Genomic DNA, 17,119 nt, shown 5'->3' on the forward strand with positions numbered 1-17,119 from the left:
TCAGGAGGTGGATGCTCAGTCTCCTGTGACCCCAGTAACTGGGACTGGGATCAATACCTCTGTCTGTAAGTAAAAGATGAGACACAGGTACAATACCAGGCATGTCCTTTCAGCTAGGCATCTTCTTGCCATGGGTTGATTGTGTACCTTCTGCTGTGAATGCTAATCAGTTTTGCCACCCTCCTTCTTCAGAGTTCGGAACAGAAACTGTGATGGAACTAAGGCTTTAATTTATCTGTCTGGATGTGTGGCAGGGATTGATATCCATTTTATCCGCGTGAAGCCCTCCTATGTCCCTCACAGTTGAGCTGTTCAACCTCTGCTGATGGTCCACGGCTGGCCTGGCTCCTTCTACGAGTTCTACAAGACTATCGCTCTACTCACAGAGCCAGCTGAGCATGGCCTGAATGAGGGTGACATGGTGTTTGAGGTCATCTGCCCATCCATCCCAGGATATGGCTTCTCTGAGGCACCACACCAGAAAGGTGAGCGATGAAAAGGCGCTGTTGGAATTGCCAGGTTCTTGGAGCCTCAGTCATCCCTGGCCCTCACCAGGGAATGCAGTTTGTGAATGCAGATGCTTGGCTCTGCACTAACACCCATGTGGCTGAGGCTCTGGGGCTGGCTGTGGAGATCTGGAAGGTAATGGTAGCTGGAAACCAGGTCTGCTTTCCACTTTATCCACTTTCCACTGAATTTCCATCTTGTGTTCACTGTATTGCCAAGGAGCAAGGCAGAGCAGCATAGCACACTGTGCCTTTACACAGCAGCATAAACATGTGCCTCTGTCAGACCATGATCTTTGGCCAGGGGATGATACACCAAGACAAACAGGTTTCCTCTGTTTCTCTTTACCTACAGGCTTTGACAGCAAAGCAACTGCTCGGAAATTTCATAAGCTGATGAATAGATTGGGCTCCAAAGAATACTACCTACAGGGAGAAGACTGGGGATCTCTTATTACCACAAACATGGCCCAGATGCTGCCACAGTGAGTAGCAAAGGGAATCAGTGCAGAGAAGGTTTCTCCAGTTCTTACCCTACCTTCTGGCTCCACGGTCCGGGTCCTGCCTTCTGTTTGCCCTGCCTCTCATCGCCTTCTGCTTTGTTTTCTCCAGGGGTATCCCCACCCCTGTGCATTCAGTCATATTCACGTGCTTTGCATTGACAGTGGTATTTGCATTCTCACGCTTTCTAAATTTCATAGAATCATAGAAGCATTTAGGTTGGAAAAGACCTTTAAGATCATAAACCTAACACTGCCAAGTCCACTGCTAAACCAGGTCCCTAAGTGCCACATCTACACACCGTTTAAATACCTCTACCACTTCCCTGGGCAGCCTGTTCCAATGCTTGACAACCCTTTTAGTGAAGAAATTTTTCCTAATATCCCATCTGAACCTCCCCTGGCACGACTTGAGGCCATTTCCTCTCATCCTATCACTTGTTACCTGGGAAAAAGTGACCAACACCCGCCTTGTTACAACCTCCTTTCCTGTAGTTTTAGAGAGCAAGAAGGTCTCCCCCAAGCCCCCTTTCCTCCAGACTAAACAAGCCCAGTTGCCTCAGCTGTTTCTCATAGGACTTGTTCTCTAGACCCTTCACCAGCTCCGTTGCTCTTCTTTGGACACATCTTTCTTGTAGTGAGAGGCCCAAAACCGAACACAGTATTTGAGGTGCAGCCACACCAGTGCTGGGTACAGCATCACTGCCCTTGTCCTGCTGGCCACGCAATTTCTGACACAAGCCAGGATGCTGTTGGCCTCCCTTATCTAGGGAAGAGTTGTACAGAGAAAAATGGAGTGCTGTTTGGCTTCTCTTTCACTAGGCATGGAAGTAAGCTCTGCTGCATTTTGATTTGAGACCTCAAGGATCATCATTCTAAATCAGGAAGGAGATAAATTTAAAATTGGCAGGGAGAAAAGGAAGGAGCTCAGCCTTTCAGCAGCTGATCAGTACCACGAAGTATAGGACTTTCCTGGATGGAGATGGCACCAGCTGTACCATTTTTAACTCTCCCAAATTTTTTTGGAAATCACGATAAATGTGAAGGGCTTATGTATTTGGCTTAGTGAAATGCTTCTATTACAGCTCCCGTCAGACTTACTTTCTAGAAAATTTGGAAACAGAAATTTGCTTGATTTAACCTTCTATTCATTAACTTGATTTCAGATCTGTGAATCTTATCTTCGCTGGCAGAGAAGGTTTGAGAAGGATGATTTCCATGATGCTTGGGGCTTATATACCATGGCTCATAGGCTTTACTAGGGAAGATGTTCAACGTATGTATCCTTTCATCCAGAAGAATATACATGAACTATTGCGAGAGTCTGGATACTTACACATCCAAGCCACCAAACCAGACACTGCAGGTAATGAACCTTCTCTATATCACTATGAACTTTGTATACTGACTGCTTAAGGCGTATAAACACATAGTTGAACAAAAGCCAACCATGTTTGAGAAGCAATGAATTCTGGTGACTGAATGCAAGACATGGGGACAAGAGCTGTGTAAAAGGAAGTGAAAAGGAACCGCTTAAAAAAAGACGGAGACTACAAATATCACTTTTCAAGGTCTGTTAAATGGCATACCACTTCTCTATGGCAAAGAAACCCTTTGCAAAAAGCCTCTTAAAGTAAAGCACAGGACCTTGAAATTGAAGCTCCTAGAAATAAATGTGGGTGAAAACAAGAAAAATACCATAAGCAAGTGCAATGTGAATCTTGCAGAAAGGTAGACACAGCCATAATACCTGAAGCCAGAAGCATGATGTAGTGGGACCAGTAGATAAGGAGTCTGAAGAAAGGTATGGCCATCTCAGAAAAGTTACATGATTTATTTGTATAATATTATCAAAGATTATGGGGTATTCCTTTATTGAAATAAACCCTCATCAGGAAAGACAGCAGAGCTGTCTCAGACTGGCATCAGGTACGGAGATCATAGAAGGAATAGCACCCCATCCTGGCATTTAACTGGAAAAGAGGAAACTCAAAGTGAAACGTCAGCTAATGCCTAGTCTGTTGCTTGAACTGATTGCAATATCAGAGAAATAAAAGGAGACAAACCAGATACCAGGTTGGGGTTTTTGGGGTTTTCTTTTCAAAAGCCAAACAATGAAGACAGCCCCCAGAAAAACAAAGACCAGTGTGTCTAGTGTCTGATCAGAAAACTAGCAGAAATGTTTTTAAAAGGAGAATTCATTTACAGGTGATAATATCACAGGGAAATCATGCTTCAAATATCAGAGCTCTGGCAGGATCAAGAAGCTGTGGATCTAGTAATGGAACATATTTAATTTCCAAAAAAAGTTTTGTTGAGGTTCCTTCCCCCAGTGTTCTTAAAGACATTAAACTGCCTTAAGAAAAAGATTAAGTTCATGGGTTAATAACTAGTTAACATGAGAATTCATGAATATAAATAAGTAAGCAAGTTCCAGGGGAGAGAGAGTATCACAAAAATCTGTGCTGGCACCCGTACCTTTCAATATGATCTTAATTTCTCTACAGATAAAAGTTAATGGTTAAGTGAAAATCTGACACCTATCCAGGGTTTGGTTTAATCTAAAGATAAATGGTTTTGTAACTCTCTGCAGTTAAGTGACTGGTTGATTAAACTGGCCAATAAAAACTGATGTCAACAAAGTCCAAAGCAATTTAAGCAGAGGAAGAAAATCACAATGGGCTCTAGTTTGGTTGCTGCTATGTGAGAGAATCCAAGAGTCAAGGACAGTGCTTTGAAACATCAGCCAGCTCAGACTTTAAGAGAATCTTACAAACTCTTAAAGAAAGCAAAAAGAGAGTAAGACAAAACACTAAATCCATGATATTTAGAATCTGTTCCACCCCTGTTTCATTAATATATTTTATAATCAAAAGAATACAAGAAGGGGAGAAAAAGAACCCTAAAGTGACCAAGCAGCTTCCCTACAAGCACTGTACATAGTCTAGGACTCTTTAGCCTGGAAAGAAAGAAGAGCAGGGATTTTGTAGCACACTAAAATTGTGAAAGGTAGAAAATAAATAGGGGGAAAAAATACATATTCCCTGCTTAGTCTCAAAAAATATCTATATTATCAGTTTAGTTCTCATTAGGCAGGTTTAAAGCAAAGCTACAGTATTTTCACTCACCAGAAGCTGTGGTACCTAAGATGTGTACAGGTTGAATCATTAGTAAGCTGCAAACAAGACTGGTATTTCTGAGCATCCAGTCCATGAAAGTTGAATACAGTGATTCGGAGACAGCTTTCAGCTCAGAAAATGCTCACCTCCAGACGGGTCACATGTTAGCTGGCACATTTTAGCCTGCCCTACCTTTGCTGGTCAAAGCATTTACATGACTTTGATGTGTAGCAAATCACTTTAGGCCTGACAGCACAGGGAAACTGTTGTGCCAATGCACAAACTTACTTTGCATTAACTATGTCCACTATTAAATTGAAATCACATTGTGCATCATCTTCTACGCAGTCATTCAGTGCTAAAGTCACACTAAAATACACTTGAGAGTAGGCAATTCTAAGGATACTGTAAAACTACAGCCTAGAGTGTGGTACAGGAATTTTCCCAAGGCAAGCTCTACCACTGCTGAAGTAATCCCCACCCGTTTTACAGGTTAAAACACAGATATAATATGCTGTGTTTATAATGTTTGTTAGCATTCCCCAAAGGCAGGAGCAGATAGCAGATACACAACACTCCACTGTTTAAATTACATAGAAAGTGAACAGCACTCAGGGTCCCAGTTAGCCATCCTAAGCAGGACAGTGCTCCCAAACAGTTTATCTGAAATTTCTTTTCAGAGTGTAATCCCTTTACATCTGAATTTGCTCTTTCTGCCACACATTACCAAGAAGCCCAGAGGATTTTCTTAACTCCTATTTTCTTTTGTATAGGAATTGCTCAACTTTATAGTGCTGTCAGTTATAGCCAAAATTCCATTGGGGTGAACTTTTCAAGAATAAAGTACTACCAGGGCTAGTAAAACGCACTCTTTACTGAATTCTCATAGAAAACTCTGAAGAATTGATGTAAGTCCAGTTTAACTCCCACTGAATTTGCAATGCCAGGCAACTGCAATGGTTCTCTTCTTCTCTTGAATTAGGTTGTGGACTGAATGACTCCCCTGTGGAGCTTGCTGCATATATATTGGAAAAATTCTCTTACCTGGAGAGATAAATCATTTCTGCATAAAGATGATGGAGGCTTGGAAAGGTAAGAAAACAGGTGCTCTTCCATGAGAGGACTCATTAAAAGAATGAGCAATGGTAACTAATGAGGAGATAGGTAAAAGACTGGCCAAAGCTGAATTTTGAGCATGAAAGGTTACACATGACAAGTAGTAGTGTAAACTTACAGCAGACTGCCTGCAAACTACTGCTTCAGCACCAGGTAGTTTTGCTCTGGGCACATGGGTGCCAATTAATTTGCTGCTTGAAAACAAGTGGAGAACAAGAACAACTGTTCTTCAGGGCATGAGCCCAATATAGCGTATTGAGAAACAGCTTCCAATGAAACGTCTTCATCTTTTTCTATCAACAGCAAATACACTCTTGATGAGCTTTTGGCCAATGTGATGATTTATTGTGTGACATCCTCCATTGTGTCCTCAAAGCGATTCTACAAGGAGAACATCTCCAAGAACCCTGGTCTAACAGATGATGCCAGGTAATGAAGTGGTAGGTGTAAGAAAGATTTGCAAATGAGATTGAAACACGTTTGCCTGTATAAACATTTAGATTACTTAAAACAGCAAACTTAACTTCTTAAAAAAAATATCTAAGTTCTTATTTTCTTTTGATAAAAATAGTTGAGTCATTTTTCTTTTGAACCTGTAATTCACACAAAGTAGCTTGTAGCCAAGACAATGCAGCGGACATATCAAACTATATTCAGTCTTGTGTTCAAACTACAGGTCTATATACTTAGTCACCAAACAAATGTGATCTCTGGCTCAGTTCAGTTAAAACAAAACAGAAAATCAGGAGCATTTCCAAGAGAGACGTTTAAACTGAATTAGGAAGCATACGGCTTAGTGGTGGATAAAACTAACGACTACAAGTGTTAAGCACAAACTTGGGGAAGCAATTTGGAGAGCAGTACCTTCTAACAAACCAAGCACCTTCTAACAGCCACTGACTTTACGATGACTATAAGAGAGGCTGACCAGAAAATGCTGCAGAACGGAATTCCATGTGATTGATCACACAAACAAATAGAAGAGTCTTTTCCTTTGTAGACTGAGCCAGCTTACCTTTCCTCAACTCATTCGTTACGCTGGTACTATAAATTCTAAAGTAAACTTGAGCAGGCTCATTTCTGACTGTCACAAAGAGGTGATGCGTCTTGCCATTTATCACAAAACTGTAAAACAAGGTAAGTTTAAAAATAGGAAACGTTTCAAGATTGAACCGTGTGCGAAGTTGGCTCTACTTTACGTTTTTGGGTATAATATTCTCATACTCAAGGAGACTCAAATACAAGCAAAGCTTTTCAGCAGAGTACAAACCACAAAATGTGTCGCTGCGGTGAAGCTCTGCCAGCTGACTGTGGCAATTACTAGAGTCAGGAGGTTTTTATAGAATTTCCCCAGGACTTTTTTCAAAAAGGCACTTAGTTAATGTCCTCTAGGTTTGCAGTGTATGTTCCCACAGGGACTGCAGCTTTTTCCTCAGGAGCTAGTACATACACCACGGGTCTGGGCAAAGGAGGTCTTCAAGAACATCATCACTTACTCTTACATGCCACGTGGAGGGCATTTTGCTGCCTTTGAGGAACCAAAGCTTCTGGCACAAGACACCATGCACTTTGTCAGAAAGGTGGAACAGCTGTGAACATGCACTTTAGATACATATATAGAACAGAAGCAAGTTGTTCTGCCACCAGCAGAACCTTTACTTTGAGGGATCAAATAAATCCAATGTAATCACATAGAGAAAACAACATTTCATTCTGATAATCATTACAGTACTAAAATTGTTAATGAAGCTCTAAAGCTTTTCTAAAGAATAAAAGAAAAAACCCCAAAGTAAGCAACTTGTCTTCTTTCACTCCTGGCACCGTATCATTGCTGCACTCATAGTTCAAGTGTAACAGAATACATGAACGGTTTACTGCAGTAACACTGCACTCATCTGGGGAAGAGAGTAGAAAGAAACCAGCCCCTTGATCCTTAGAACGAAGGCTTCTGTTTAAAAGCTTCTTTAAACACTCGAGTGCTAGCGTCTGAAATATGCATTACAAGCAGCTTTGGTGGAAGTGTAAAGGGTTTTGATCTCCTGAGCACAAACACTCCTACGTTCAAGTTATGTTTCATTCAAGAGACCAGGAATTACATATTCAAGTGGGCAGCTGCACACAAGGCAGCTTTCTTCATTCTAACAGGTTTTCCCCCTACAGCTAGCTTTAGCAGCTACTACACTATGTAAACAGATGTTTAATGGATAACAAGGCAGAGACAGCGTTCCTAGTGTGCTCCAAGCTCAAAAATACCAACTTAATTTCCTCTTTGTTCTTTATCATTCCATTCCAAATGGTAAAGTTAAAATATGCACCAAGCGTAGCAGGTTACTTCAACCTTTACCCTCATTTCAAACGATTCTTATCACACCATCGTGCAATTTTTGCTAGCAAGAAGCTGCAAGCAACCTTGCTACCAGTAGGCTCGAGTTTCTCTTCAAATGGGATAGAGCTGTTGGGAGCTGTTAAGCTCACTACATTACAGACACTTCTAAGTAGCTGACTGAAGGTTAAGTCCAGCAGACACCTAGTTTTGACACACTGTTCAAAGCTCTCAAGTGTTTCTCACCCTCCCTCCTCCCATTCTGCACTAGACACCAGGCCAGAAGAAAGGGCTCGAGTTCTGCTCCCAAGTAATACCTTCTGACTTTGAACAGGAGTTTGACAAGTAAAGATAGTGCTGAACTTGATCACACTCGCCTCACCGCCTCTTCACATTTCATAAACATTGAAGAGTCTAAGACTTAGAAGTAAAAGCAAGCAAGAAACTAACTTTTATTGTTGTTGTCTTAAGTGAGAACAAGCTAGCATATTGGGGCAGGAGTCCTATGCAGGAGCGGGCTGGAAACTAATGGGAGAAACAGCTAGGTATTGTGAAGGAGAATAGGAAAGATAAACATGGTTATCTAGTGTTTAATAGGTGTCTGCATGCTTGTAGAGATATATAGCTGTGTAACGGCATGAATGATTCCTGCCCTGAGCCTGGTGGTGCATACAGCTGCGGTTTGTGTCCGGGCTCAGAGATGTAAATAGGGGCTTCTCTGTTTTGGTGGAAGTGTTTCTCTTTGCATAAAAAAAGAGGGAATGAAGGGAATGACCCCAGAGGTATGTTCAGAGAAGGCATGCTATGTTTCGAACTTTTTGACTGAACCAGTTCTTGTTTGGTGTGCCCTTCCACCTATGTATAATGTTAATCCAAAAGAAGATGATACTGTTTACACTTTGAATGTCGATCATTGTCTTTCTGTAGATGCTAATGTAGTAGGAGGCTGTGATGGGAACGTGTCGCAGCGGTTCTTCTCTTATCCGGAGTAACAGCAGGGAAAGCATTAAAGAGTTAAATCACCTTGTTTGGTAGGCAGTTAAGCATGTGAGTCAAAATTGCCACTGCTTTTTGTTGTTGGTTCAGGGACATGGCTGTGAGGATTTTGATGGTATGTGCTGTGTGGATTTTAGGCGCCCCATTGCAGCAACATGTTATCAAAATCTGAGAAGATGTCAGCCTTTTGGGGCATCCATTCACTCAATTGGCAGTATTGTTTGTTTGCTATTACCTTGGTTGCTGTCATGTTTGCAAGGGCCCTGCAGAACATGGCAAACCTGGTACTAGCTGTTCAAAAACAAAAAGGGGAAATTGTAAAATTGTACGGAACAGAGACAGTGGGTTATTCTGACGTTGATAATATGTCTTAGTTGCTTTTTTATTTGTTCTATTACTTATACCTTGTTTTTACTCGTTCGGTTTCAAAGGTTCTTTTTGTGCAACAGGAAGGGGGAGATGCAGGAGCGAGCTGGAAACTAGGACCATGCGTGGCGGTCAGTTTGCTGAGGGGAATGTGCTCGAGCTTGTCTGGACAACAATTAACATGATGAGATGTTTACAGAGCACAGGGGAGTGGGGGACGGATGGCGCCAAGGAAAAGTAACACCTTGCTGTTAATTGATGGCAGCTAACCACCAATCGGGGATTGCCTAGTATGCAAGGCTTAGCTTCAAGAACCAATCTGTTTCAAACGCGCAGCTTCTGAAAGTGTATAGAAACTCGTGCTTCTGTACAATAAGTTGACATTTGCTTGCATCAAGCTGCGTCCCGTCTCTTCATTCGCTGCCGTCCTAACTTCCTCTGAAGAGGGTTAGAGCAGAAACTGCTTGCTTTTAGTTCTAACTGTATATCTAACTGACCGTCAAGGCTGTTGGGCTAAAAGTTAGTAAAAAAATAGGAAGACGTGCTTCCCCAGTTCCACAGGGCCAATCAATCTCTTTTTGTCACCAGTACAAGACCTTCCAATTACTCAGAAGTCCCACTCTTTGTTTGGATTATTAAGTAACTGAAATTGAGTTATAGAGAAGTCTAATTTTATCAAATAGATAGGCAAACACTCGAGTACTCACTCAAGCCTGATCAGACTACAAAGGTCTCCTTTTACGGGTAAGAATGGCTATAGCCTTTTTAGTAAAGGCCAAGTGTATTAATAGTCATGTACATTACCCAGAGAGAGTCCCAAGCAATCAGCTAATTTAGTAATGGCCGCATTAAAACTCGGGAGGGAAAAGGTTTATCCAGTATTTGCCAGTTCAGCAAGTACACAGCAGGAAAGTTTTACTCCCAACACGCCAATTAGTCTCCTGTACCATAACTCAGGTCCCCAAAGAATCACTGTATCTTTGTGCAGCTGTGCCTTAAAGGGTAATTGCTTTCAACAGCCATTCAGGAGATGAAAACAGATGGACACGGTTCAACTACAGGAAGGTAGTAGACGCCCTGAATAAAGGATCCAGACAGACAAGAATACACAGTTGTATTTGATAAAGTTATCGCTTAAAGCGGCACCAAAGGTTATTCGATATTCCATTAAAGTTCTACAGAGCGTGGGTCATTCGTGAAAGCCTTTGAGCGCCGCTGGTGCTTGAAACCAGACATAGTCCTCCCAAGTAGAGGTCACATGCTGAGAAGCCGAGGCACTTCTGTTGATGTCTCCATCGCAGGACAAGTTAACAGCTAGTTTCCTCCCTCGAGTCGGCACTTTATAGTTGAGCTTGGGCCGGAACCAATCAACACCACAATCACGGTGTCCTTGGAGCATAACAACAGTGCCCATGACAGGGAGAGCCTTCAGCTCACTGAAGACATCCGCAACAAAGAGCGAGTGAAAGAGCTTGCGAACGCAGGATGCAGTTCTCAGGCTCTCCTCAACACCGCCCTCACAGATACCCTCCAAGCTGAGCTCACAGAGCTCCTTGGGGCTCATGACATTGCCTCCAAGTAGAATAAGAACCCGAGGAACCAGTGTCAAACTAAACATTATTTCCAAGCGCTGGAACATTTCCTCCAGTTCTGTCAGCACCTGCTGGCACTTCTTGCTTGCCAGGTCCATGGAGGGTGGCTTCTTAATCACATCTCCATCCTGGAAAACAAAGCAAAGAAAGATCACCACGTTTCATTATTAGGAAACATTAGTACCAACACACCCTTCAGAAAGTGTGGCCCATCCCATCCCTGAAAGTTAAGGAAGGTTCAAGGGTTTATGTGCCTTTTAAGAGATACAGGTACCCACGTACGGAATCAGGAGACCCAAGATGAACACAAATGGCTGCCCTATAGCTACTCAGTTTAAATCTGAATCCCACTACTGAGGAATGTCCACGAGAATTACAAACTCCATCTTTTAAAGATCAGCTATCACTCCAAAAAACACCTACCAGCCTTTTTTCTTCAAGTTGTTTGAGTAACAAACAAAGCAGTGGCATGCTTTGAGCACAAAGTGGAACAACAAGAGATAAACAGCAACTTTTTGAGACCTTTAGCCACCTAACCTAAAGGTTTTTTTAGTTGTTTGTGGGTTGTTTTTGTTTGGTTTTTTTTAATGAAGTTGTGGTAACACTTAAGGATACAGCTACAACTGCACTTCACTTTACAAGTGTTTGGCACATGTGAGAAACTATGGACTAGGGTATTGTTTATTAAGATTTATGTTAAGCCCAATGTAAAGGTCAGACAGCAAAAGATATGAAATCGCTTATGAAAACAGCCAACAGACACCGCTTGTGTAAGGTAGGATAACCGCAATCGCTTACACAAACTAAACCAGATACCGCTTGTGCAAGATAAGATAACCACCAGATGTCCAGGAACCGACAGAAACAGGACAAACAACCCCATATAAGGACATATGAGTGAGGGGTCAACTATGGGATGAAGGAGGAAGACTTCTTACTTCGGCCTCAACGACCACCAGGAGGCAGAAAACGACCCCCTAACAACAACTGAAGCATGCGCAGAGTACCTCCACTACATCATGAACACGGAAGTAAAGATGTATAAAAAGGGACTGTTTGAACTGCTCAGCACGGCAGTTGGTGGAGCGCAGACTCCCCTGCCGTCCAGCGCTGGTTTTGCTCATATTCTACTTGCTATAATTAATAAAATTTTAATTGGATTATGATCCGTTGTGGTCTCAATTTATAACAACATTTATATTTTACATATATAAAAGAATTAGTACAAGGCTACATTTCTTAGACTTAGGTGCAGCATGTAGAAAAAAGTTTCAGCTTGTGTCTTTACATACCTCTTTTGATGTTCTACTCGCTGGCTCAGTTTGACTTCTAGAAGAAGAAAAAAAGATGATCAGAACTTAATATAAAGCACTCGTAACCAACATAAAGCCGTGAAAACAGTTTATAAAACCTGAACACCAAAACACTGTGTTCTGATAGTCTTATGAATATGGAAATTTATTTCTATACATAAAGTGTGCTCTCCTGGTACATTCAGTGCAACTGAAATAAAACCCCAAATCCCATTCCTTCTTTGTCCCCAGTTACTCTAAGATACAGAATACAGCAGTGCAAGAAGAAGTCCTCACGTATTTTCTTTCTGCTCTCTAAGTCTCAAAACTATGAAGACTGTGCTACAGTTTTCTGTTCTTAAATAGTCAGCCATCCAAATATGAAGGCACCTTCAGGCAATCTGTATAGCCCCACTATCACAAACAGGTACCAGACAGAGCACTTTGGTTTCTACACTCCTCTGACAAAACAAGAACAGTTGTCTGTAGAAAAGTTTTCTTTGTGGAAGCCCAAGCACTGTGTTCAGGTACCTACCATCCTCTAGCCTAAAGTGACTACCAATAGCAGTAGAAACATCACCTGAAAGCAGTTCCAAGGATTTTCTGTGGTCGAGGAGGCCTGTGTTAAAAAAATACGAAAAAAAGCCTGGATTACCAGAATTTGCTTTAGGATCATCTTGAACATGCTACAATATTTTAGGAAACACTTATGACACACAAGCCCTTGCCGAGATTCCACATACTCATTGGTCTGTACCTGCATGCTACTCATGAATCAAACATGCAACCGTCCATCAGTTAACAAACAATTCATACCTCATCCAAAGCGTCCCACGAGCAGAGGCAACCCAAAGGCTGCTGTGCAGGTCCTGCACAAATAGAAAGGCTCATTCTTCCTGCCACTGCTACACCACCACCAGGCTCGCAAGTACAGCCACGTACCTCCTGAACATGAGGAAGTGCTTTAGATTACCGCACCGTGGTTTCTCCATCCACTTGCCTTGAGGAAGATACTACAAGGTGACTAACGCATTTCTGAAGGCCTCTCCACCGTGACACCAAGCGTTCATCATTCCCAAACACTAACGACTCTACCAGTTGTTTCCACAAGGTTTCCAGCTGAAGGAATAGAAAGCTAACCTGCCCAATCCATTGGCAACTTTAGGAGAGCAGCGGCATTCATCCCTTATCCCCACGTGCAGGTATTTCCTGGATCTTTGATGCTAGTGGCACCTAGCCTCTCATTTTAGGGCAGCATGCCAACACCAGGAGAGGGTGCCATCCAACCAGAAACGGAGGCTATATTGCCAAGACAGCACTAAGCATCCCGATCTAAATTAACCCCCCAAACCAGGCCATGTTTAGAAGCACAGTGCTGTGGCATCCAGAAAGTCTTGGTAGCGCCTGAAAGCACTGCAACACCTACTGCAGTAATATGCCCAAAGCTTACAGGGGAGCCACATAAATTCAGGGGGTTTTGCTTGCAGATGCTTCATGGGTACTAGGATGCTGCTGGACTGTTTGTTTGAGACACGCTGTAACGCGCCAGTACACTCTATTTATTGAGAACTAACATTAGAAAGACACGGCAAAACCACAAGTTAATAATACCTACTCATGGTGGAGGAGAGGTCTGTCTTGAAGAAGGCTGGAAAACATGACCATTCAAACCATGCTGATGCAGCTGATACAGAACTGGACTGTACGAATACATCGATGACAGCGACAATGCTGTAGTCAGGCTTACATTTGAGTATCTGCAATTGTAATCAGATTCTCTGTCCTCCATAAATCTGAGGAATACAGCAGTAATACCTGGAGCACAGAGAGCAGCTTAGGGTGAAATCAGACTTAGAAAGGTAACTACCAACATCTGGGAATGTGCTAAACTGCTTTCTGAGCTTCAGGTTTGGAAAAGATCAACTGTTCCTTCACCGTCCTGGCACAAAAGGCAATACGCTTTAGGACGTTGTTCTTTTTCTCTTGCCCGACATAGACATTGTCGTTAGGAATCTAATAGGAAGCACTTAAGAATGAAACTTCTTGTTTGCACGGTTTGCCAGCTGGCCACTCTCAGTCTTTCCTCTGGAGACAGTATGCAGCCCACACACACACCCCCCTTTGGGGTGTAAGAATACCCTGCCCCCCTCCCCCAAACAAAGGAAGCAGTCAAACACGGAGACTCGGACTGCTGGCAGATGGGAACAAATCACCAGTTCACACTGCAATGTGTCTCTCCGTTTACTCTAAAAGCAATACAAGCAAAAGCATACAATAAGGGATCTCTCTGCATAGAGGAAACAGGATGGAGAACTTGACTCTCAGAAAAACCAAGCCCAAGAACAAACCCAATTCAAACATCTGAACAGTTACCACTGTTGGAGCTTGAATGCCACGTCCCAGCGGGCTGAAAAATCTAAGTCTGCTTTGGGACAGATACATTCAAATCTGCCCTGTCACAACACAATTTAACAGCAGCTTTAACAAGAAAGATACAACCTGAATGCCTCCGTAAACTAACAGCCTCAAAGAAGGTGAACACACTGAAACCCCTCCCACAGGACACAACGCGTTATGGCTACTTACCCAAGGTCTGTCTTGCCGGTAGCTTTAACTCCTCTAACAGGGACTCTCCTAACAGTTACCGATGAGTTCCCCGGAATCAGGGCATTGTCATCTGTGTATTCTGGAAACAACATCAATACAGAGAAAGCATCAGTCAGTTTGTAAGAGTGATATTAACATGTCGTGACGTAGCACTTCAGGGAATCCCTTTACAGATAGAAAAGCAACTTTTTACACACAGCGTCATGCTTACATCATCTCACGGTACCTTTCCAGAAATCTTCAGGTCTGATAGTCAAACACAAGCAGCAAAATCTTTTCCATTTGTTTTGAATCATTTCAATGCCAACAGCAAAATGGTCTCTAAAGTCACTAAAGCAGAGTCTGCTACAACATGAGGCTCTTTCCTGATCTAACTTTCATTGCTTTTGCTCCTGTTAGCTTACAAAACCCTAGAACATGTCTCTATAATAGCGAGCACAGAAGAGGACACCCCCACCCTGCCTCCCACCTTTTAAAACACATCCCAACCATCCATTTTGCCTTCCCACCATCTTCAAAAAGAGTCCACCATCTCTTTTTTTTTCCCCCCAGTGATGTTTAAAATCCTGTTTACTTTCAGCTTCTATTAGCATTGCTTCTATTACGAGATTTCCGTGATCACGCAGCTCAGAAAAATCTGAACAATTGGCCATCTTCACACAAGGTTCACTGAAGGGTCTTTCCAAGATCATGTCAACATTTAGTCAGGACTCCTGCACCAAGTTATAAAACCCACGACCGTATCTCCACAGGGAAGATCTCCAAGAACCCCCTTTAGGCAGGACATCCTGGCCGAGTTCTTTCCTTCATCTTCTGAAGGTGACTTTAGGCACGCAGATGCTGTTCAACAAAAACGGAAATTCACGGTTATGTATAAAACCCCAAAATCTGGCATACACGTGTATGACACTGAAATGTATTCCTTAGCTTTGCTCTGACAACCACTGGGGGATTTTTGCATTTCCACAGGGAAGACACCCTTACAGAAGTTCCAGTAAGTATCTGTGTCACAACCTGTACATCTGCCTCTACCTGCATGTCTATCTCTACCGCCGTATGACACGCGACCCCGTAACACCCCCAAGACCCCTAACACCGTGCTGTTAAGTCTCCTCACAGATACTCTCCTGAACATACTTTACCTATCTGTAGGTAAACAGCGTGTTTAGGTCCAACCACTGGAAAGGCTGGGGCCAAAGTTACAGTTACCGCAGCAGGCATGTCATTCTGTTTAAGTTTTACACAACAAACAGGAAGAGGGAAAAAACCTATGAGTACACATTGTAAAGAAAAGACTGTTGTGAGAATGTCACAGAACCACAGGAAAAAAGAAAAAAAACCCCAACCGATAAAATTTGAATGTTTAAGAATGGAGACGGTTTCCAAGTCTTTTTATTTCTGACAAGTCATATTCCAAAGTCTTTAATCACATGCAAGCTTTGCCAGACGGTAGATTACCAAACTGAAACAGCACGCTAAGTAATACGAAACCATTACCGTCTCTGAGAATCAAGCACCATTTCTCAGATTCAAAAGAACTTAGGGCTTCTTGAAGAACATTTTTAGGTATATTCACCATAAGTGATCTGCCATAAAACTTCAGTATTGCCCTGACACCGTTTAAACACACAGTACCAGGAAAAAAATGCACCGTTTGAAAGAAACGAAGAAATGATGCTCAATAGCATCTGAATGAAAATGTCTTTGGTGTAGCAAAGAAGCTGTATTGGCAAGAAATGCCAAGTATACTTTAGACGGAACGCTCGTCTACAAGATGGCTTTCCAGGGTCTGCATAGATTCTCACTCACAGATACACTCTTGATCCCAAACGTTGCTACTGAGCAGTTTCTGCAGCAGCCAAGCACCACTTTTCCAATGCGGTGGAGTAAAAGTAGCTGAAGACAACTTTCAGTCACCAAACCCACTTTTTTCCCCTTCAAATTAGCCACCCACTCCTTTTCTATCACGTTCAGCCTTCTCTGCCGGCTTTCAAAGAAATCTGGCAGGTTTGTGATGACAAGGCATTGTCCCACATTTCCTTATCGTTTTACCTAGAAGGGTTCCCAGAAACCAAACCTCTTCCACGCGCGGTGTCGCACACGGACCCCGTACGCTGCTGTGCCTGGCTGCGCACACAGCCCTGATGCCAGCTGCCAGCGCACAACCACGGAAGAGCAGCTCTGAGGCCCCAGCACAAGTCACCGCTGCCGGCCGCGGCCCAACCGCCTCACTGGGCGCCTGCGCCGCCGCCAGCCGGCCGGTCCCCGGTCCCCGCGCCTGCCGCCCCCATGCACCTTCCATGGTCTGGGCGTTGGTGACCTGCAGGTTGCAGTGAGTCACCTTCAGCCTCTCGCGGCCCATGATCTGGCGCCTGAGGTCCTGTCACCACCGGGCTTTCAATACCTGCTCTCCCCTCCTGTCACCCCCCAGGCTGTCCCCAACAGCTGTCCTCTCCTGTACCCCCCAGGCCTGTCCCCACCTACTGTCCCCTCTGGTCACCCTCCACACTGCCACTGCCTGCTGTCCCCTCCTGTCATCCCCAGGCTGTCACTACCTGGTGACATAAGCTACATAAGTTAAAAAAGAAAATAAGAAAAAAAAAAAAAAACCAAAACGAAAACCTGCCTAGGTGAACACCAAAAACCCGTGACTTTCTCAGACTCTTCACTACCCCACATGTGAGTCAAGGGACAGGGTCTCC

At 43.2% G+C, this 17,119-nt stretch overlaps 1 protein-coding gene across 1 annotated transcript; it reads right to left on the reverse strand.

Moving 5' to 3' along the window:
- Positions 1-10,115: 10,115 nt before the first annotated feature.
- Positions 10,116-16,779, reverse strand: LOC308072962 (MAD2L1-binding protein-like; the record flags this gene model as incomplete). The annotated part of the gene is made up of 2 exons (XM_080410605.1): positions 10,116-10,646; positions 16,696-16,779. The coding sequence occupies 2 exons, from the start codon at positions 16,777-16,779 to the stop codon at positions 10,116-10,118; spliced, it is 615 nt and encodes a 204-aa protein (XP_080266731.1).
- Positions 16,780-17,119: the final 340 nt, after the last annotated feature.

This window comes from Falco punctatus (assembly GCF_963210335.1).
Source record: "Falco punctatus genome assembly, chromosome: 14".
NCBI lineage: Eukaryota > Metazoa > Chordata > Aves > Falconiformes > Falconidae > Falco > Falco punctatus.